Source organism: Anomaloglossus baeobatrachus, chromosome 3 (assembly GCF_048569485.1).
Source record: "Anomaloglossus baeobatrachus isolate aAnoBae1 chromosome 3, aAnoBae1.hap1, whole genome shotgun sequence".
NCBI lineage: Eukaryota > Metazoa > Chordata > Amphibia > Anura > Aromobatidae > Anomaloglossus > Anomaloglossus baeobatrachus.
Window position 1 is genome coordinate 322,257,874 of NC_134355.1, and position 22,341 is coordinate 322,280,214.

Consider the following 22,341-nt stretch of genomic DNA (forward strand, 5'->3'; position numbering starts at 1 on the left):
ATTAACCTGCAGATGTGGGGTTAATCTGCCCATTAATATTGTTATGAACCTACTTGGTGCCTGTATTTAGAGATCTGCTGCTGGGAGGAAATTAACTTTATTCCTCCCAGCGGCGTTCGGCATCTAGTCATAGGGGTTGCAGTGGCACAGATTCAGTCACCACTTACTGCATAGTGAGCGGTGGAGGTAACTGTGCACCTCTGGCACTGACTGACAGCCATCTTTAATGCAGAGCTGGGGGCGTGGTTACAGACACCGCTCACTGTACACTGAGCAGTGACTGAACATGCAACTACACTGCCCCTAGAACTGGAAGCAGAACACCGCCAAGAGGAATAAAGTTAATTTCCTCCTGGCAGTCAGGCTCTAAATGTGGATGCAGGGCAGGTCCACAATTCTATTAACCTGCAGATTAACTTCATATCTGAAGGTTAATAGCGTTTTTTCACTTGACAGGTTCCCTTAAGTTTTGAATTTATGCCCTATCCTTAAGATAGGGGATACCTTCCCAATCACTGGTTTTCAACCACTGTGATCCTCACCGATTCTGTGAACCAAGGCTCTGAATGGAGTGGTGGTTTGTCATATACACTGCCATTCTTAATGCGTTAGACAAGTCTTTGACACCCCCTAAAAGAACATCAGTGCCTATGATCAACCACCACCTTAGTCACACAGGGCTCTTCAAAGCCTTGGTTCTCAAGATTAGTGGTGGTAACAGCAATCAGATCCAAGTGAACAGAAAGTTATCCCCTATCCCACTTGAGAATACCTTTTTAATATCTTAAGAGCCTTACCCTTATGACTTCTGTAAGCTTCTCACAGTTTCATTTGGAGAAGGTAAAACTGACCATAGAGTGCAATGCTTGATTGTTATGGCATTCCACCTTCATCTTTAACAGATAAAGCTGGGGGAAAACAATATGACCCCAAGTAAGACAGTGCTTAGCAGAACACAAGTCTGTTTGTTCTAGTACCGTAATTGGTTGTGTCTCAGCAAACCGGAAATTGTAATGGTAACTAGATACAACTAATGGAACATATTGAATCAGAACATATTATTTCCCTGTAAAAAAATACAGTATAATGATAATTCTTCTCTATACTAATTTTGATTGCAGTAATTCAGTCCATTTCCAATAACTGTAAATGGAAATATAACATTTTTTACAATGTACTTAATATACAATATAAAAAAACACAGACATACCTAAACTGATGGACTTGGTCTGAGTTTATCAATTGTTGCCAATTGTGTCCTGTAGGCAAAATTGAAATTCTAGATGGGCATGCGGAATTAAATTACACCCTCAATTCTCCAAAAAGTTGAGACTATGTGTAAAATATAAGGAAAGCATGAATGCAGTGATTTGGAAATCTCTTTAACTACATTTTTTTACACAACATAACATACAACACATAATAGAAGTTGGAAATTTGACATTTTTCCATTTTAGCACATCTCAAAAAGTTGGGATAGGGTAAAAGAAAGGCTGAAAAATAAGTGGTACTCATGAAATGTTAAATTCTTCATGGAAGCCTTAGATGCCATGTCCTGCAGAGTCAAGAGGGGATGGACCTTGCAACTTCTTATCAACACACATTTCCTGCATCTATGATGGTATGGGGTTGCATTAGTGGCCGTGGCATGAGCAGATTACATATGTTGAAAGACTTTATGAATGCTGGACAATATATAGATTTGTTAGAACAACATATGCTGACTTCCAGACAATGTCTATTTCAGGTAATACCTTGCATATTTCAGCAACACAATGCTAAACCTTATACTGAGTTAATTTTTTCAAATTAATTGGAAACTTTTTTAACATTCACCTTCTATGTTCTGTTGGGAATAAAATATGATTATAAGAGACTTCCAAATTATTGCATGGTATTTATTACACTTTTCTTTTACATTTACAAAGCATCCCAACTTTTTTCGAATTGGGGTTGTATATCTATTACAAAAAAGTTTTGTAAAATTGACCACTACTTTTTTGATGATGTGTCATTAGGCTAGGTCATCAATAAAACATCAGTGTAGGACAGACAGCCGGAATCAATATAAATTATTGGACATCCCCTTTAAGCACACAAATGTTGTATGTTATTTCTCCGATCTTAGGAGTACCATGGAAAAACACTCATGTTTGTTGGCATACATTTGTCCAAATGCTCTTGTAGGTACACCCCTGCGCATTCTATGTATCCTGTCTCTTTCCTGTTCACTAAGCTAAGCATATGTAGGTCCACCGATTTCTCAGAAACACAGACATCAGTACTCTAAAGGCCGCTTTACACGCTGCAACATAGCTAGCAATGTCGCTAGCGATCGCACCTGCCCCCGTCATTTGTGCATCACAGGCAAATCGCTGCTCGTGGCGAACAATATCGCTAAGACACGTGAAACAGATTTACCTTCTTAACGATATCGCTGTGGGTGGCAAACAATCTCTTTTTTAAGGGGGCGGTTCATACGGCGTCACAGCAACGTCAATTAGTGGGCCACCAATAGAAGCGGAGGGGCGGAGAGCAACCTCATTCACGTCACTCCCACCTTGTTGCTGGAGGACGCAGGAACGCTGTTGTTCGTCATTCCCCGGCTGTCACACGTAGCGATGTGTGCTGCCTCAGGAACGACAAACAACCTGCGTCCAGCACGAGCAACGATATTTGGAAAATGAACGACGTGTCCACGATCAATGATTTGGTATTTCTGATCGTTAGCGGTCGCTCGTAGGTGTCACGCAACAACTTCGCTAATGAGGCTGGATGTGTATCATGAATTCCGTGACCCCAACGATATCTCGTTAGCGATGTCGTTGCGTGTAAAGCGGCCTTTAGAGAATGGAAACCTAAGAGAAGTGACAGTAATGTCCAATATTAATATAAGATGACTATGTGGGAGCCTAACAGCCCAATAAACATAAAAAAGTAAACTGAACATGGTTCTATTACACTTGAAATTGTGTTTACATGGAAACTATATGGATTAGAACCTGGAATTTCCCTTAAGGCTTATTCTTGTACAGTTTAATAGTTAACTTTTATTGTTGCTCCTATAGCCAGCTTTAAATAATGCTACTAGCTACTAGCAACCAAATGACTATTACATGAACAGTAGGGAAATCAATATTTTTAGTCTTGTGTAAAAGCTCCTAATCGCTTTCCTGGGAGAGCCCTCAGGAAACTAGAAGACATCTGGTCCGAAAGTTCCACCCAACTGACAAAGGAGTTATGTTATTCACCAGCATCTAAATCCTTCTTGTACTTGACCTAACATGACTGCAGAGTATGTATCTTTATACTGTAAAATGTGGTGGGAAAAGCTGGCTTGGTGGCCAAGGAGTGGAATTCAGAAAACTCCCCTAAACCTGTGACGCCTACAGTTTGACATGTCAGCTGTTTGGACAATTAATAATTTCATTACACTTAATTCTTGTAAAGCATTTTCTCACCAATAAATAATGTTCTCATTGATGATACATATCCCACATTTCTCTCCACCTCCATTTACACCCACACATGGGTCGTTCTTAAAGAAGATCTGATTGCATCTTCGGACATGTCTAGTTTAGTAAATACTAGTATTTCCTATGAAATTAAAATTCTACATTATGTTTTTTAAATCTGTTTTGCTGTAATTCCTAGTTAAAAGGGTTTTCTGTTTAGGATTTTTCAAAGCGTGTGGATATGCAAAGCTTCACTTACATACCCCAGGCCAAGTGACAGCTCTCCGTCACGGCTGCCAGGGATTGCTTACAGTCTACAGAGGTGACATCATCTCAACTACAAAGCTTTTGGCTACTGCAACCAATCACTGGGCTAAACGGCTCATGTGGTCTACATTATTCTAGGGTCCAATACCTCCTACAACTACCTTCTGACATCACATATAAAAAGAAGAATTGGTCACATTTTACTCATCCATTCTTCTCCAAATGTTGTGCTGTCTTATCAGACAAATAAAAGAGTCAAGACGTTTTTGTATCTTACAATAAATGTGAATATTACAATCTATTGATATACCTTCGAAAAGACATATGATACTGAACGCATGATTTCTTGCTTTTTGTAGAGATGTCAACCAGGATTTTTCTACTCAGTGTCTGGAGAATGTCTGCCATGTACATGCAATGGAAACTCGGAGAAATGCATGGATGGCTCGGGGTCCTGTTTGGTAAGCTGATTTTCAGTATTATTCCATCTGTGTTTGTGAATTCATAGAGAATGCTTCCTGCTAAGTATCTGATGACTATACATATGGTGACCAGACTTTTCATTATGTAAAATTCCTTCTTGTTACTTGTCTTCTGTTGGTATTTTACAATGACAAAACCTGAGTATTTTCTGAATAAGTGGAAAACTGCTAACAAATATTGGTTCATTCATCTGAATAGCCACTGCTCCATTGTCCTTGCAGCTGGCATGACAGGAAAATGTCTAATGGACCACTACATCCCTATCAGCTATTTATATGGGTGTTTGCCAATCAACTAATCAATGCAGTAAGAAATTGTGTTGCCTGAGAGCCACTAACACAGTTGCGTGTCTGTCATTAAAATATTATCAGGATTTTGACAAAGGATTAACCCCTTCACCACTGGGCGATTTTCCTTTTACGTTTTTGTTTTCTCCTCCCCATTTTCGAAGAGCCATAACTTTTTATTTTTCCATCAATATGGCCAAGTAAGGGCTTGTTTTTTGCTTGACGACTTTTACTTTTGAACGACACCATTCATTCTGCTCCATATTGTACTGGAAAATGGGAAAAAAATCCAAGTGTGCTGAAATTGCAAAAAAAAAGTGCAATTTCAGTTATTTGGAGGGTTTCTTATTGACCATGTTTCCTATATGGTAATACTGATCTGTCATTATGATTCTCCAGGTCAGTACAATGTTCGTAGATACCAAACATGTCTAGTTTTACTTTTTACTAAGTGGTGAAAAATATTTACAATTTTGTTAAAAAAAAAAAAAAAAAAGAACTGCGTGTTATGATCCGGAACCATGGAAGACCACCATAAATCATTGGTAAAAGGTGACAAGAGCATTGGTAACTAATCTGGCCGCCATCCTCTTACTAACCATCACAACTAGAAGTAGCTGAGGGGTGAACTAACATCCTGTGCACCGCGAACCCAGACGGAGAACTAGCTATCCTAAAGGAAGGAAGGATGAATAACTCTCTGCCTCAGAAATAGACCGCAAAAGGTATAGCAAGCTCCGCACATTCAAAGACAATGGTGATATAGGAAAACACAATACACAGATAGATGATAGGATTAACAAAAGGTGAGGCCCCCACTGACTAAAATAGGAAAGGACAGGAAAGGGGCTGATGGTGGCCAGAGAAAAATCCTGCAAAATTCCAAATTCCTGATAGTACAAAAAGGCCCTCAGATCGCACGATCTGCACTCCGTCCTATACCAGGCGCTCTTGTCATACCAATGAACAGAAAACAAGAATCATTACAAATTCAAAAAGCCACAAACACATGGACTTATAGGAGCTATACTCCAAACATAACTGCAGGGAGTTTCCCAGCTAAGCAACTGAGAGGGAAGATCCCTGCATGCCAATAAACTGAAAACAACCACAGCAAATGACAAACTCAGATAAGAGTAAAAGAACCAAACAACAAATAAAGAGCAAAGCACTTATCTGGGGTAGATGTGGTGTGGAGCAGAATGAAGCAGGCTGGTGAACAAAGAACAACTGACATCCGGCATAACCTGCTATCAGACCAGGATTTAAACAAGCAGAGAGTTAGCAATGGAAACGCCCATTGCTCAACACACCTGGTCTATATCCAAACCATTCCTGGCCACAAGAGGGAGCCTCCCAGCAGCCAAAGCATAACTGACATTCACAACAGTACCCCCCCTTGAGGAGGGGTCACCGAACCCTCACCAACACCATCGGGTCACTCAGAATGAGCATGATGGAAGGCGCGAACCAACCTGTCCACATGAATGTCAGAAGCCACAACCAAAGAGTTATCCTCCTGCCCATAACCCTTCCATTTCACAAGGTACTGAAGCTGACGCCTACTGCGACGGGAATCCAGAATTTTTTCAACCTCATACTCCAGATCCCCTTGTACCAAAACAGGGTCAGGAGGCGCTGCTGCAGGAACTGTTGGGTCCACATATTTCTTCAACAAGGACTTATGGAAGACATTGTGAATCTTAAATGACACAGACAGAGTCAAACGGAAAGATACAGGGTTGATAATCTCCGAAATCTTATAAGGTCCAATAAATCTTGGCTTAAATTTAGGAGATGGAACTCTCATAGGAATATTTTTAGAGGACAACCACACCATGTCCCCCACTTTAAACCGGGGACCAACAGTCCGACGCCGGTTGGCAAACTTTTGGGCAGTTTCTTGGGACTGAAACAATTTATCCACTACCTGCCCCCAAATCTTCTGCATTCTGTTTACCACCGAATCCACCCCAGGACAGTCAGACGCCTCAAGCTGCCCCGAGAGGAACCTGGGATGATACCCAAAATTGCAGAAAAAGGGGGACACCAATGTGGTAGAGCTAGCTCTATTGTTAAGGGCAAATTCAGCCAAAGGCAAAAACGAAACCCAGTCATCCTGATCCACAGAAACAAAACACCGTAAATAGGTCTCCAGGGTCTGGTTAGCCCTTTCAGTCTGACCGTTGGTCTGAGGATGAAACGCCGAGGAGAAAGACAGCTGAACACCCAATTTGGAGCAATCCTCCAAAACCTGGATACAAACTGCACCCCTCTGTCAGAAACACTGTTTTCGGGAATACCATGCAAACGAACAACATGTTGGAAAAACAAAGGCACCAACTCTGATGAAGAAGGCAACTTAGATAGGGGAACCAAGTGGACCATCTTGGAGAATCTATCACAGATCACCCAAATCACAGTCATTTTCTGAGAGACGGGAAGCTCTGAAATAAAATCCATAGAGACGTGCGTCCAAGGTTTCTTAGGTACCGGCAAAGGCAATAATAGCCCACTAGAACATGAACAACAGGGCTTGGACCTAGAACAAACTACACACGACTGCACAAAACGACGGACATCCCGGGACATGGAAGGCCACCAAAAAGAGCGTCTCACAAGATCCCGAGTACCAAAAATGCCAGGATGACCCACCAAAACAGACCAATGAACCTCAGAGACAACTCGGTCTCTCCATTGGTCTGGGACAAACAGTTTCCCTGTAGGACATCTCTCAGGTTTATTCCCCTGAAATTCCGCCAGTGCCAACCGCAGATCAGGCGAAATGGCCGAGAAAACTACACCATCATTCAGGATAGTAGACGGCTCGACAACCTCCAAAGAGTCTGCACAGAAACTCTGGAAAGGGCATCGGCCTTAACATTCTTGGTGCCCGGCAAAAAAGAGACCACAAAATTAAACCGGGTAAAAAACAAAGCCCACCTGGCCTGCCGAGGATTCAACCTCTTGACCGATTCCAGATAGGTAAGATTCTTGTGGTCCGTAAGCACCACAACTTGATGTCTAGCCCCCTCCAACCAATGCCTCCACTCTTCAAATGCCCACTTCATAGCCAATTTCCTTTCACGTTTAGGGCAGACAGAGATGTTATGAGAAGCGTCTCCACAATAGAAGCACAGTCTATTCTTCCGTCTGAACCCCTGCCGACTAGCATTAGAAAGGACCCTATCACACTCCATAGGCTCCAAAGGCTGTTCCACAGGCACAAAACCAGCAGATATCTTCCTGCGCTCACGTAACCGCCTATCAATCTGAATGGCCAAGGTCATAGAGGCATCAAGACCAGAAGGGACGGGAAATCCTACCATTACATCCTTCACAGGATCAGCAATACCCTTCCGAAAAAGAGCCGCAAGTGCATCATCATTCCATTTGGTAAGGACCGCCCACTTTCGAAATTTCTGACAAAATGTTTCTGCAGAATCCAAACCCTGAGTTAAGGACAACAAGACCTTTTCTGCTTGGTCCACAATATTGGGTTCGTCATATAATAAACCCAAGGCCTGAAAATAGGAGTCCACATCACTGATAATCGGATCATCAGACGCTAAAGAGAAGGCCCAGTCCTGTGGGTCACCACGCAGAAGGGAGATGACAATCTTAACGTGCTGTACGGGATTCCCTGAGGACTTAGGGCGCAGGTCAAAAAATAATTTACAATTCTTTTTGAAGCTCAAAAATCTCGACCTATCTCCCGAAAAAAATTCAGGAACCGGAATCTTAGGCTCTGCAAGGGGAGTCAGTGCAAGATAAGACTCTATACGACGAACCTTAGCATCAAGATAAACAACACGCTCACCCAATTCATCCATGCTAGAAAAAAGAAATCTTCCACGGAACCCAAAGAAGAAGAGGAAAAACACCAAAAAAAAAAAAATTTCAGCAGACCCTTTTTCTTTTTTTTTTTCCCTTCTTAAGAGTACCCTTTAAATTTGTTGGCCGGATGTACTGTTATGATCCGGAGCCATGGAAGACCACCATAAATCATTGGTAAAAGGTGACAAGAGCATTGGTAACTAATCTGGCCGCCATCCTCTTACTAACCATCACAACTAGAAGTAGCCGAGGGGTGAACTAACATCCCGTGCACCGCGAACCCAGCCGGAGAACTAGCTATCCTAAAGGAAGGAAGGATGAATAACTCTCTGCCTCAGAAAATAGATAAAGAATAGCAAGCCCCCCACATTCAAAGACTGCAGTGATATAGGAAAACACAATACACAGATAGATGATAGGATTAGCAAAAGGTGAGGCCCCCACTGACTAAAATAGGAAAGGACAGGAAAGGGGCTGATAGTGGCCAGAGAAAAACCCTGCAAAATTCCAAATTCCTGATAGTACAAAAAGGCCCTCAGATCGTACGATCTGCACTCCGTCCTATACCAGGCGCTCTTGTCATACCAATGAACAGAAAACAAGAATCATTACAAATTCAAAAAGCCACAAACACATGGACTTATAGGAGCTATACTCCAAACATAACTGCAGGGAGTTTCCCAGCTAAGCAACTGAGAGGGAAGATCCCTGCATGCCAATAAACTGAAAAAACCACAGCAAATGACAAACTCAGATAAGAGTAAAAGAACCAAACAATAAATAAAGAGCAAATCACTTATCTGGCGTAGATGTGGTGTGGAGCAGAATGAAGCAGGCTGGTGAAGAAAGAACAACTGACATCCGGCATAGCCTGCTATCAGAGCAGGATTTAAATAAGCAGAGAGTTAGCAATGGAAACGTCCATTGCTCAACACATCTGGTCTATGTCCAAACCATTTCTGGCCACAAGAGGGAGCCTCCCAGCAGCCAAAGCATAACTGACATTCACAACAACTGCGCAAATTAATTGATTTTATATTTTGATAGATCGGGTATTTCTGAACCAGGTGATACCAGATATGTGTATTTTTTTTATTTCTTTTTTTATTGGGGTGAAAGGGGGGTGATTTGAACTTTTAGGTTTTTGGATTTTTCTCATTTTTTAAAACTTTTTTTTTTACATTTTTATGTATGTGTTGTGTTTATGTATGCTTTTACTACTCCCCTTAAGGGACTTTATGCCTGCACAGTCCGATCACTTCTGCTGATCAAAGCGGTGCTTCAGCATCCCTCTGATCAGCAGAAATGCTGTTCTTCTGTAAATGCCGGCAATCTGACGGCATTCACAGAAAGTGAGTCGTGACAGTGATAGGGGTCATCATCTGATCCCGTGCTGCCATAACAACCCATTGGCGTCCTGTGATCGGGTCATGGGGCCGCCAATGGCGGCGAATAATAGTGTGATCCCCGCCAGTTTGCATTAAATTGCACTCTCAGACTTTGACAGCGTGATCTAAGGGGCTAACAGGCGCAGTTGGATCTCCGATCTCCTGCCTATAATGCCTATAAGGATCACCTACCTATAATGTTTCTCATGTTCATTTTGCCTATATGTTTCCCAAAAATAATCAGCAAATTAGTCCGCTAATCCTCTGCATTTCTAACTTTAATTTCCTTGGAATTTTCTTAGTCGATATCTAAATTACTCAAGTGTGGACATGTTAGGGAACATGTGTGGACCACATGAAAATCATCACTGAAAAAATGAGCATATATTAATGTCTTGTCCAGTCAAGTTCACATAAAGGGCCTTGTTGACAGATCTTTTGTAGAACATAAAGTACAAGGGCTTTCTAAACCGTTCTGCTGCCACATGAATGAGATCATTTTGTCACCATGGAAGAAAAAAAGTCTTTCTTGTCTGTGGTTTCCGCTCCCAGACCGACCATGGATCATTATCATTTGTGGAATAGTTAAGACAAGTGTTTACCATGACTGTGCTTCCTCTAAATGTTCAGTTACCATGTACTCTCTACAAAATCATTTTTGGCAGGAAGACAGAAACAAAGAATATAACTGAATCATTGTTTTGTGCTGTGCGGAGGACGATTCAATGTCCATAAAAGGTTCATTTTTGATATTCTACCGGAAGCATGAAAAGTCTGATTTTACAAAGCAAGACTAGAAATTAAAAAACAAAATATTAAAACGAGATATTTGAATGGATCCACGGAGACTTTAAGTCGAAGTTGCTAAAATTTGCAGGTTACGGGAATTCAAGCAGTTTGAGATTTGACCCGTGTGTATTGGCTCAAAAAATAAATAAAATGCCAGCACTGTTTCATACGCAGAAGTGTCACAGCATGGGCTAATGACATCGGGTGTAGTTAGGTGGCCATAATGCCCTGCAGCTATCATATCACATGGTGTAGCACAGCCAATCAGAGGGGACAGCCACTATAAAAGACGGAAGCCGGCCAAGCAGCGCCTTTTTATGCTTTCACATCGTAGGGATAGAGATAAGATTACCTTGCCCATTCCACATAGCGGCAGAAGAAGGCCAAAATTGGATTGTGTTGTATTACTGCACTAGTGATGCACATTGAAAATAGGAGTGGTAGTCAGTCTGGGAATCATAAGATTCATAGATTTACCTGCATAGTTAGTGTGATTGTAAATTCACTGAATTGTGATATACTGCAGTAACCACGCCTTAAAGGGACCCTGACTGCGGATACCTGCAGACCGATCCACAGGCAACATATATCAGACACTGGCTGTATGATTGATTTCAGCCAGGTATATTTGACTCCGAACATACATGGATGATTTGTCAAAAAAAGTGGGCTTCCAATGTCTTCTCCCCGAATGATCCCTTTAAGCGACTGGTCTTTCTCTGCATGCCTATATAGGGAGAGGTCTTTCAGCAATTGGCTGCAGGCAGAAAGAAGCCACTGTTTATAATGAAAACATTTCAATGTTTTTAATACCTGTTTTAATAGTTCAATATATCAACCTAACACCTAATGACTAGAGCTGAGCGATGTTCGAGGCTCGAGGTTCGCCAATTTCATGTTCGAGTGATTTTGGGGGGTGTTCGAGCTCGAACTCGAGCTTTTTGCTAAAAGCTCGACAGTTCGAGTTAGATTCGAGAACGGTTCCATCAACAAAAACGTGGCTTTTCACAGTAAGGCTATGTGCACACGGTGCTATCTTATCTGCATGCGTCCTGCCTCCCAAGCACAATCCCTCTCTTTCCTACTCACCGATCACGGGCGTCTCGCTGCATGGCTGTCAGAAATCTGCGGCGTCTTTTCCTCTTTAGAAAATAGCTGCCACTTCATTATTCAATCAGGTATTCCATGCTTTCCCCGCACACCAGTGCCCATGATTGGTTGCAGTAAGACATGCCCCCACGATGAGTGACAGCTGTCTTACTGCAACCAATCACAGCCGCCAGCGGGCGGGTCTATATCGTGCAGTAAAATACATAAATAAATAATAATAAAAAAAAAATGCGGTTCCCCCCATATTTGATACCAGCCAGGATAATGCCGCACGGCTGGAGGCTGGTATTGTCAGGATGGAGAGCGCCACGGTATGGGGAGTCCTCCAGCTTAACAATATCATCCAGCAGCCACCCGGAATTGCCGCATCCATTAGCTGCGAAAGCTGTGGAGAGAAAGCGCATATAGGGTCTTACCCCAGTATATAAGGGGTGGGAGGAGGGTGAAACTACTCACCAGATATCGTTGTGAAAGTCACAACAACTGTAGTTGCATGTAGAATCTGATCAAAGGCTGCAGCCACCCGGAAAGGCAGATAACAGAGAGCATGAGAGAGGGGTGTTCAATACTGCGCCAAAAGATCACTGTAACAGATGTTTAGATTAATGTATCTTTATTTTCATCCAGGTCTACGCGTTTCAGGAGCCACTGCCCCCTTCCTCAGGACCGTCAGGAAAGACAAACATCAAATCAATTGATTTGATGTTTGTCTTTCCTGACGGTCTTGAGGAAGGGGGCAGTGGCTCCTGAAATGCGTAGACCTGGATGAAAATAAAGATACATTAATCTAAGCATCTGTTCCAGTGATCTTTTGGCGCAGTATTGAACACCCCTCTCTCATGCTCTCTGTTAGCATCCATTAGATGCGACAGTCCCGGGACTCCACCCAGCTCATCCCGAATTGCCCTGGTGCGGTGGCAATCGGGGTAATAATGAGTTTAATCATGCCAGGCGTCTCCCCAAGATACCTTCCATGATTTAACTGAAAGTGAAAGTAAATAAACACACACAGCGAAAAATCCTTTATGTGGAATAAAAGACATAAAACACCCTCTTTTACCAGTTTATTAATCCTCAAATACACATCCAGGTCTGACGTAATCCACACGACACTGTCAGCTCTGCTACATGATGATGCAGCAGCACCGTAGAACATGATGGCGCTGTGTCCTCTCCACGTAGGAATGAAGTGAATCACGCTGTCACCAGAGACTTCACTCTGCAATGCAGACGTCAAAATTACCAAATCTGCCTATCTTTATCATTAGAGGCAGTAGCTCAGTGAATAGAGTGCTCGCTTAAGAAGCGTAACTTTACGAGTTCTAGTCCCGGTAAAGAATTGAATTTATTTTTTTTTTATTTTTTTATTTTTAATTTTAAATGTTATCGTGCAATAAAATAAATAAATAATAATAAAAAAAAACAAAACTGCGGTTCTCCCCATATTTGATACCAGCCAGGATAAAGCCACACGGCTGGAGGCTGGTATTGTCAGGATGGGGAGCACCACATTATGGGGAGCCTACCACCCTAACAATATCACCCAGCAGCCACCCGGAATTGCCGCATCCATTAGATGCGACAGGCCTGGGACTCCACCCAGCTCATCCCGAATTGCCCTGGTGCAGTGGCAATCGGGGTAATAATGAGTTTAATCATGCCAGGCATCTCCCCGAGATACATTCCATGATTAAACTGAAAGTGAAAGTAAAGAAACACACACACACCGAAAAATCCTTTATTTGGAATAAAAGACAAAAAAACACCCTGTTTCACCATTTTATTAAAATCCCCAAATACCCCTCCAGGTACGACGTAATCCACACGACACTGTCAGCTCTGCTATAGAACTCTCTTTCTCTCTTTTCTCTCTTTTTCTCTCGCTCTCTTTTTCTCAGCCTCTCTTTTTCTCTTTTTCCCTCTCTCTCGCTCTCTCTCTTCTCTCTCCTCTCTCCTCTCTCTTCTCTGTCTCTCTTCTCTGTCTGTCTTCTCTCTCTCTCTTCTCTCTCTCTCTCTCTCTCCTCTCTCTCTTCTCTCTCTCTTCTCTCTCCTCTCTCTCTCCTCTCTCTCTTCTCTCTCTCTCTTCTCTCTCTCTTTCTCTCTCCTCTCTTTTCTCTCTCTCTTCTCTCTCTCTCTCCCTCTCTTCTCTCTCCTCTTTCTCTTCGCTCTCTCTCCTCTCTCTCTTTTCTCTCTCTTTTCTCTATCTTTTCTCTATCTTCTCTCTCTCTCTCCCAGACCTGGTGATGATCAGCTGATGCGGTCACCTGACGGCATCAGCTGACACTATAAGTCGAGTGGTGTGGCTGGCTTTTTACCGCCTGGCCGGCTAAACTATCAGCTGATGCTGTCGGACAGGAGTCTGCACTGAAGTGTGTAGTTTGTTTGTTTTTTTTGGCATTGATGCATCAGCTTATTGTATAAAAGCCGTTTATACAATCAGCTGCTGTGTCATGTGATTCAGGCCCTTGAACCTGACACATCATCTAATCGCTTTGCCTTCCAGCAAACCGATCAGATGATATTGGATCCGGATTGGACGGCGCGGGACCCTTGACCCAGGATTACTGCGGAGGGGGTTTCTTTATTTCAATAAAGATGGAGTCACTAATTGTGTTGTGTTTTATTTATAATAAAAATATTTTTCTGTGTGTTGTGTTTTTGTTTATCTGTACTAGAAATTCATGGTGGCCATGCCTAATATTGGAGTGACACCATCAATTTCGGGCTTAGGGCCAGTTGATACTAGCCCTAACCCCATTATTACCCAGCGACCCACCCGTCACAAGGGCAGCTGGAGAAGTTGGATATAGCGTCAGAAGATGGCGCTTCTATGAAAGCGCCATTTTCTGGGGGGGCTGCAGACTGCAATTCGCAGCAGGGGTGCCCAGAAAGCTTGAGCACCCTGAGCTGCGGATTCCAATCCCCAGCTGCCTAGTTGAAATTCATGAAATAATTTAAAAAAAAGGGCTTCCCTATATTTTTGGTTCCCAGCCGGGTACAAATAGGCAGCTGGGGGTTGGGGGCAGCCCGTAGCTGCCTGCTGTACCTGGCTAGCATACAAAAACATGGCGAAGCCCACATAATTTTTTTGGGGGGCAAAAAACTCCTGCATACAGTCCTGGATGGAGTATGCTGAGCCTTGTAGTTCTGCAGCTGCTGTCTGTCTGTATGGAGGAGAGCAGACAGCAGCTGCAGAACGACAAGGCTCAGCATGCTCCATTCACTAGTGAATGCAGGAGAGCAGACAGCAGCTGCAGAACTACAAGGCTCAGCATACTCCATCCAGGACTGTATGCAGGAGTTTTTTGCCCACCAAAAAAATGACATGGGCTTCGCCATATTTTTGTATGCTAGCCAGGTACAGCAGGCAGGTACGGCTGCCCCCAACCCTCAGCTGCCTATTTGTACCCGTTTGGGAACAAAAAAAATAGAGAAGCCCATTTTTTAATTATTTCATGAATTTCATGAAATAATTAAAAAACAAAAATCGACATGAGCTTCGCTACAATTTTGTGTCCAGCCAGGTACGACTAGGCAGCTGGGGATCGGAATCCACAACACAGGTTAGCCCGAGCTTTTTGGGCCCCTCTGCTGCGAATTGCAGTCCGCAGCCGCCCCAGAAAATGGCGCTTGCTGGGTAATAATGAGGTAAGACTAGCTTTATTTTACTAGCTAGTATTAAGTCAGGGATTCTTAATGTCAGGCAAGTTTGACCCGGCTATTAAGAATCTCCAATAAAGGGTTAAAAAAAAACACACCACACAGAGAAAAAATACTTTAATAGAAATAAATACACAGACACACTTAGAGACTCCATGTTCATTACTCCCTCGCATCACTCCACGATCCATGGTCTTCTGTCTTCTTTCTCCTTCAACCCATGCAGCTCTGCTACATCAGACAGCACTGCATGGGAGGAAGACGCTGCTGCTTCCCATGCAGTCTATATCACTCAGTGAGTGAGCAGCAGCTGTGTGCTGTAAGCGGTGACGTGACCGCTGACAGGCGCGTTGCTATAGCAACGATGATCTCCGTTATTGACCGGCTGTGGCAGCCGGTAAATAACGGAATGGGGAAGCAGAATGGGGAGCCGACCATATGCCAGAGCATCTCGCCGGTACACGGGGATGCACAAACAAGCACCGCGTACCGGAGAGATGCACTGACAGGACCTAGCAATGACGTCTAGTCATGTGACCAGTCTGTAGCCAATGAGATAATAGAGACGTGACTGGTCACATGCTTTTTTTGACGTCACGGAAGGTCCTATCATCAGTGCTGGTTACCGGGAGGACGCAGTGATTATTGGAAGGAAAAGCGGCGGGAGACAGAGTGCAGGATGCGTCGCGGGGACCTGTAAGTGTTATGGCAATATTTATTAACTGTATGTGTACATTTATAATGTGTTTTTATGTGTTTGTGTTTGCCTGCCATTGGTTTCAATGGGGCTCGAGAGGTTCGTCGAACCGAACTCGAACGCGGCCTCTGTTCGACGAACCAAACCGGACTCGAGCCTCTAGAGGCTGGCTCATCTCTATTAATGACCACACTGCATACTGTTATCATAATTAGGTTTCTAGGCATGAATTACAGGTACTTACTTTGAAACATAGGATTCTGGGTTACGTTGAATTTTTTCAAGGCAGGGATAACTTGTAAAAAAAATAAACAAGGACATTTTTTTTAAAAGAATTCAAAAGGGTTTTTTGTTTGTTTTTTAAAAGAAGGTATTAACAGTTGAGTTTAACGACTGTACGTGCCAGAAGAATACTGCATGATGCTGCCTCAAATTGCTTTCCATGCCTTTACCTACCTTGTAATATAGTATTTTAGGTTTATGTAACTTGCATTTTTGGCTAGGGGGTTAGAGATAATATTAAAAATATGACTCGCCCCCGGGGCTTTGGCCGTATATTTACGGGGACAGTTCACTGGGTGGCTGTTGCCCGGTTCTGTGACCCTAGGGGTCGCTTAAAAGGGGTTATGTACAGGAGAATATTTATAAAGTTTGTATCGTGATGCCACTTGCGGGTTTCGGTTATAGTGATGGAACCGCCGCTGCACGGGTTCTCACCGCTGGGGCTGATGTTAGTGGCAGCCTGGTTGTCGGGCCCTCCGAAAGTAAGGCCGGAGTCCCAGGGGGTAGATGAAGGAGTTTCTTGCGGAAAGAAGGTAGGCCACACAAGGGATTGCAGTGTAACTGGGTTCTTTACTCACAGCGGTTTGATGGCTGGTACCCGGAGGCGGGCCAGTCCTCACCACTGGTTCCTTTAGTCCCAGTGCCGGTTTGGTGACCTGGTGGCTTCTTCCCCCTGCACCCTTCTCTAGTTGGTGGGTCCCCGTGGCTTGGAGCGTCTGGGAGTTCCCTCCTGGTAGTCTCTCAGTCTTTAGTCCGTACTGCAGCAGTTTGAACCCTGTAGGGTCAGTGTTCCGTTCCGGTCCCTGGTTCTCCCGTTGCTGCTGATGCCTCCGGACTTTACGGTCAGTGAGGTCCTGGATGTCCCCTCACTGTGCAGATTTTATCAGGTCTGCCTGGAGCATTTGCCTGACCTAGGGTTCTGTACCCTATCGGTGCTATGGTTCCAGGAGTACTCCACCGTACTCCACCGGCAACCACACACCTGGGCCTCAGGTCACCGTTACACTCTCCTGTCGGTGCGGTTACGTCCGTTTCCTCTCACTTCCACTTACTGACTCCCTGACTGTCTGACCCCTCCCACCTGGTTGTCGTTTAGTGGACTGGATTGGCTCAACCCCTAGGTGGCCACCCATTGGGTCCAACTCTAGTCTGTCACCAGTCCTTGGGGATGGGGAAAAACAAGGATTATAATGTGTTTTGCTGTTACCGGCACTGGTCTTCCAGGTTCCTGGGGGGAGGCCCTGCATCTTTGACAGGATGCAGTACCTTGTAGCTCCTGATGGTTTCAGGGGCGCTACAAATACATATATAAATTAAAATGTAAAACCAAAATAAAAGTTAACATTTTATACAGTAAATTTTTTAATAGAATTTAGCAGGCTCTCTTTATGGAGAGTCAAGTTCTTTCTCAGCAAACACATCCAACCATACATTTATAGACCTTGATTTGTTCCCTAGAGCACAATCATTCTGGAGTAAAAAAGATCATTCCCCAAACTGCTCTATCAAAGTTGAATGCATACAGATTTCCAAAACATTCTGGTATGCTGAAGCAATGGAGCGTTAGCATTGTTTGAATTATTATTTCATAAATTATTGGTTCACATGAAAATAAGCAACTTTATAATATATCTTGTCAGACAAATTTGCTCTTTTCTCTGCCAGAATAAATCTGTCATTATTAAAATTCTCAATTCTGAGGTAAAATCTGTATTCAGTGAAGACTTTCCCATTACTGAGATAGGAGATCAAGGACTGTGGAGGAAAGAACAGGTGCATAGGGTCTTACCTGAGAAAAACAGTGAAAAGGATTAATAGGGTGCACTCACCTATAGATGTTGTGAGAAGTTACAGCACCTATTGAAGTATAAACACTGGAGAAGACAGCTGCGGACCCGTAAAATGGAAACAGAGACTTCTATAGGAAATCGGGGATCATCGCCACGCTTGTCACCATTCAATCCAAAGAATTATTATCCCAAGTCATTTATTTGGTAACATTACGCGTTTCAGGGGTCTCTGCCCCGTTTAGGTTGTACACGTCATAGGACAGCCCACAATTCTTTGGATTGAATGGTGACAAGCGTGGCGATGATCCCCGATTTCCTATAGAAGTCTCTGTTGAGATAGGAGATGGCAGCTGTTACTCATGAGATAATATGTAGATAAAAGAGGGATGAGGGGTAGAGCTCTGCCTCTAGCTTCTCCCTCCTTTCCTCATCATAAAATCTCATGTCACAAGTCTGTCATGGCCTGATGTGATCTTGGTGAGATCTGGGATCAGAAGGTCACAGCGCATTGTGGATCGCAGATCCGCTTTAGTGCCCACTTGCCATTTACCCCGAGTTGGAGCATGTTTTATTCCATGCGGTACTTAAGGGGTTACGGTTCCTTTCTGTACTGCAGTGATTTAACATGTAGTTGTAATTTCAGCTGAAGCCACTCCCTTCTGCTATAAATATCCACTCCTCACTCCTCCCTACGCCAGCTATAGTTCATTCTATACTATCCACTTTGAAGGAGCCTGTCTTTGGAGAAACTTAGGTGTCCACAGCTGAGAGGTTTCCGGCTGAGGAAGCCGTGGAGTGTTATTTTTGGTGTCTTTTCCACGTACTTGTCTTATCATCCTAAGTTTCCTCATTACAGTAGTGAGACTAGCATCTCACTGGCCTTCACTAGCCAGGGGGAGTTCAGGGCCAGCGAGGACCCTGGCACATGATGGTGCTCAGGCGAAGGACCCACCTAGGGACATTAAGGAGTGCAGGGATCAGACTCAGGTTAGTATTAGGAGGTGACCCTATCCCCCTCTTCCTAGCACCAGGGCCTTCTGTTCTATTGCTTAGCTGGTTTTCCCTTTTTCATGTTGCGCTGCCTAGAGTGACACATTGGTATGAACTGTCATCTCCTATCTCAGTAATGGGAAAGTCTTCACTGAATACAGAATTTTGATAATGACTAATCAGTTCTGGCAGAGAAATAAGCAAATCTGTCTGATAAGATACATCAAAAATGTACTTATTTTCATGTGTACTATTGATTTATGGAATAAAAATTAAAAGGACTGATTACGCTTTAAGATTTTTCTTTCACTGGAACAAAAAAACCTAAGCCAACTCCTAAAAAAAACCCCATATCATCATTATATTTCCTTCACCAAACTTTACTGTTGACACAATATCATCATGCAGGTAACATTCTCCTGACATTTGACAAACCCAGACTCATCCATCAGACAGCCAGATAGAGAAGGTCCATTCCCCACTGCACAGAACAAGCTTCCATTGCTACAGAGCCCAGTAATCGTATGTTTTGCACCACTACATCCGGCGCCTGCATTGTACTTGATGCAAAGCTTACATGCAATGTGGAAACCATTGCCGTTACGCTTCCAGTTCAGTTTTGCACTAAGGTTTGGAAAGCTGCAATTATTGAGCGTTGGCGACTTTTCTGCTTTATGAACTTAGCAAATTCTTTCTGTAATAATATGTGTTCTGCACTTGATGGCTGAGTTGTGGTTCCTAAATGTTTCCACTTTTCAGTAATACACCTACAGTGGATCATGGAATATTTAGGAGTTAAGAAGCTTTATGATTTGACATGTTACAACAGTGGCATCAGATTACAGATCCACACCCAAATTTAGTGAGTTCTGTAGAACAATCACTTCTCGTGCCCATGTTTGTAAAGGCAGATTTCATGGCTAGATGCTTAGTTATATGAGTTTTCCACTTTTAAAGAAGTGGATTTCAAACAATGCCTGTAATTTAAAATAGCAAAATCAAATTGTACTCACCAGTGGCATTATTAGAGTTCAATGGGCTCCATTGCAAAATTTGGACCTGGGCCCACCCATCTCCATATATTGGTCACATGTATGTATATGTATGTATACATTTAGCGTTCTAAATCCTATAAAGTTGTCTTCCCCCCATTATGTAGTAATGTCTCCATCCTGTTCTAATATAACACTTCCTGGGCTCCTTCATGGTAAATATGTCCACCATCCTGGTATATATGCCCCCCATCCTGGTATGTCCCCCATCCTAGTAAATATGTCCCCCATCCTGTTATATACTGTCTGCCTCCTAGTATATACTGTCCCCATCCTGGTATATATGTTCCTCTCCTGGGCCCCTCCTGGTATATACTGTCCCCCTCTAAGGTATATATTGTCCCCCTCCTGGTATATATGTGCCGCCCCCATGCCAGGAGCCGCTGCTGCTCGGATCCGGATCTACGGTATGGCTCGAGGGGTTCTCCGTACCCGGGGGTCGTGCGGACACTTTGAATAAAAAGGGGACGTAATTGTACAGGATTTGCTGTAAACTGTCTGTGACACCACCAACGGTGTGTGGTGAGATGTAACACCACCACTGCGGTAATGGGATACCTGGGGGAGATGTGTTGGCAGCTGGATGTTAACCCCTCCGTGGGTAGGGATGGATGCTCCGGGGCCCAGTGTTGTGCAGGGTTGCTGGGATCAGCCTACTTACAGTTAGGTTGTCCTGGTGCTGGACAAAGCTGCGCTGATGTGTGGAGTCAGTAAACACACAGTTCTATTCATCCAAAGTGATGGTGGCCGGCCTCCGCAGACGAGTGTATCAGGTCCCACACCCGGGCTAGTAGTCAATGCCTTTCTCCACTGCACTTCGTGTTGCTCTAACATAGACTTCCCGGTGTGTAACACGGGGAGTCCGCTCCCGGTCCTTTGGTTGGGAGTCGTGCCCATCAGACGCTGACCCGTGGGATCTACCAGGCCCTGTCGGATGCCCTATCCCTCTGTGTGGGTGGTTGTCTACTTTTCGGGACTTAGGTTGGGACAGGACCTAAAATCCTGCCCTCAATTGGTTAATTAGCTAGGCCGTTGGTGCTGGTCCTCGCTTCAGGGTCAAAGTACCCTCTCTGTGTACAGTTTCCGGGTTGGTTCTCCGGTGTCGGCACCGGAGGGCTACAACCCTGTCCCGGTCCACCTCGGATCTCCAGCAGCCGTCTTCCCGTCTCCTGCTGGCACTGGCTACTGTCTGCCACCTAGCCACTGCACCAAGGCGCAGCTGTCAACTTCAGACTTCACTCCACTGAACTCCAAACTTTTTCTGACTGTTTTCCCATCCCGGGTTCTCCAGACCCCTAGGTGGGTGTTCTCCATCCGCCTGGTCCCGCCCACTGGTGTGTCTGTCCTTCCCTGAGGGGGGTGACTCGGATTTCAGGTCGGCTGTTTTAACCCTGTGTGGGAAGGTGTTGTGCGGGGGGCTGTGTGACTACCTGGTTTTTGCCAGGGCATCACATATACTGTCCCCTGCCTGGTATATACTGTCCCCCTCCTGGTATATATGTTCCTCTCCTATGCCCTTCCTGGTATTTATGTTTCTCTCCTGTGCCCCTCATGTTATATATGTTCCTCTCCTGGGCCCCTCCTGCTATATATTGTCCCCCTCCTGGCATATATGTTCCTCTCCTGGGCCCCTCCTGGTATTTATTGTTCACCTCTTGGTGTAGACTATACTCACCCTCCCCGGCTCTTACATCGCTCAGCGTCCCCCTCTATAGCTCGCCGGCAGCTTTCATCTGCGTTTGTGCTATGGCAACCATGAGTGTCATTATTATGTGCCACCTCAGTCACGGGGATGCCGATGTTAGCTGCCAGCTGGCCACTGTTTGGCCGGTAGCATGTATCGCAGTGGAGGAAACTAGTGGCGTAGCAACTGCTTTTGCCGCCCCCTCCGTTGGCCATCGATAATCTAGAATATATATAACTTGAGTATCTTGGGTATTGGGTGACGGATGGAGGGGGGCAGCAGCTGATGGGGAGATCGGTGGCATATGGAGGGGGGTAGCAGCTGATGGGGAGAGTGGTGGCACATGAAGGGGGGCAGCGGCTGATGGGGAGAGCGGTGGCGGATGCAGGGGGCAGCGGCTGATGAGGAGAGCAGTGGCGGATGGAGGGGGGGCAGCAAATGGAGGAGGGCGGTGGCAGATCAGAGGCAGTAGCAGTGGTGGATCGGGGGCGATGACTACTGCTGCTGCGGTGACGGCGTGGCTGAAAGGGGCAGTGGCAGGGACAGCGGTAGATCGGCACAGCGGTGGAT

The 22,341-nt window shown here is 44.4% G+C and overlaps 1 protein-coding gene across 1 annotated transcript in view; it reads left to right on the plus strand.

Moving 5' to 3' along the window:
• Positions 1 to 22,341, plus strand: part of LAMA4 (laminin subunit alpha 4) — a 223,215-nt gene that overhangs the window by 39,316 nt on the left and 161,558 nt on the right. The window contains exon 2 of the mRNA XM_075340041.1: positions 4,082 to 4,183. Coding sequence (XP_075196156.1) covers positions 4,082 to 4,183 — 102 coding nt within the window. The remainder of the gene's footprint in view (positions 1 to 4,081; positions 4,184 to 22,341) is intronic.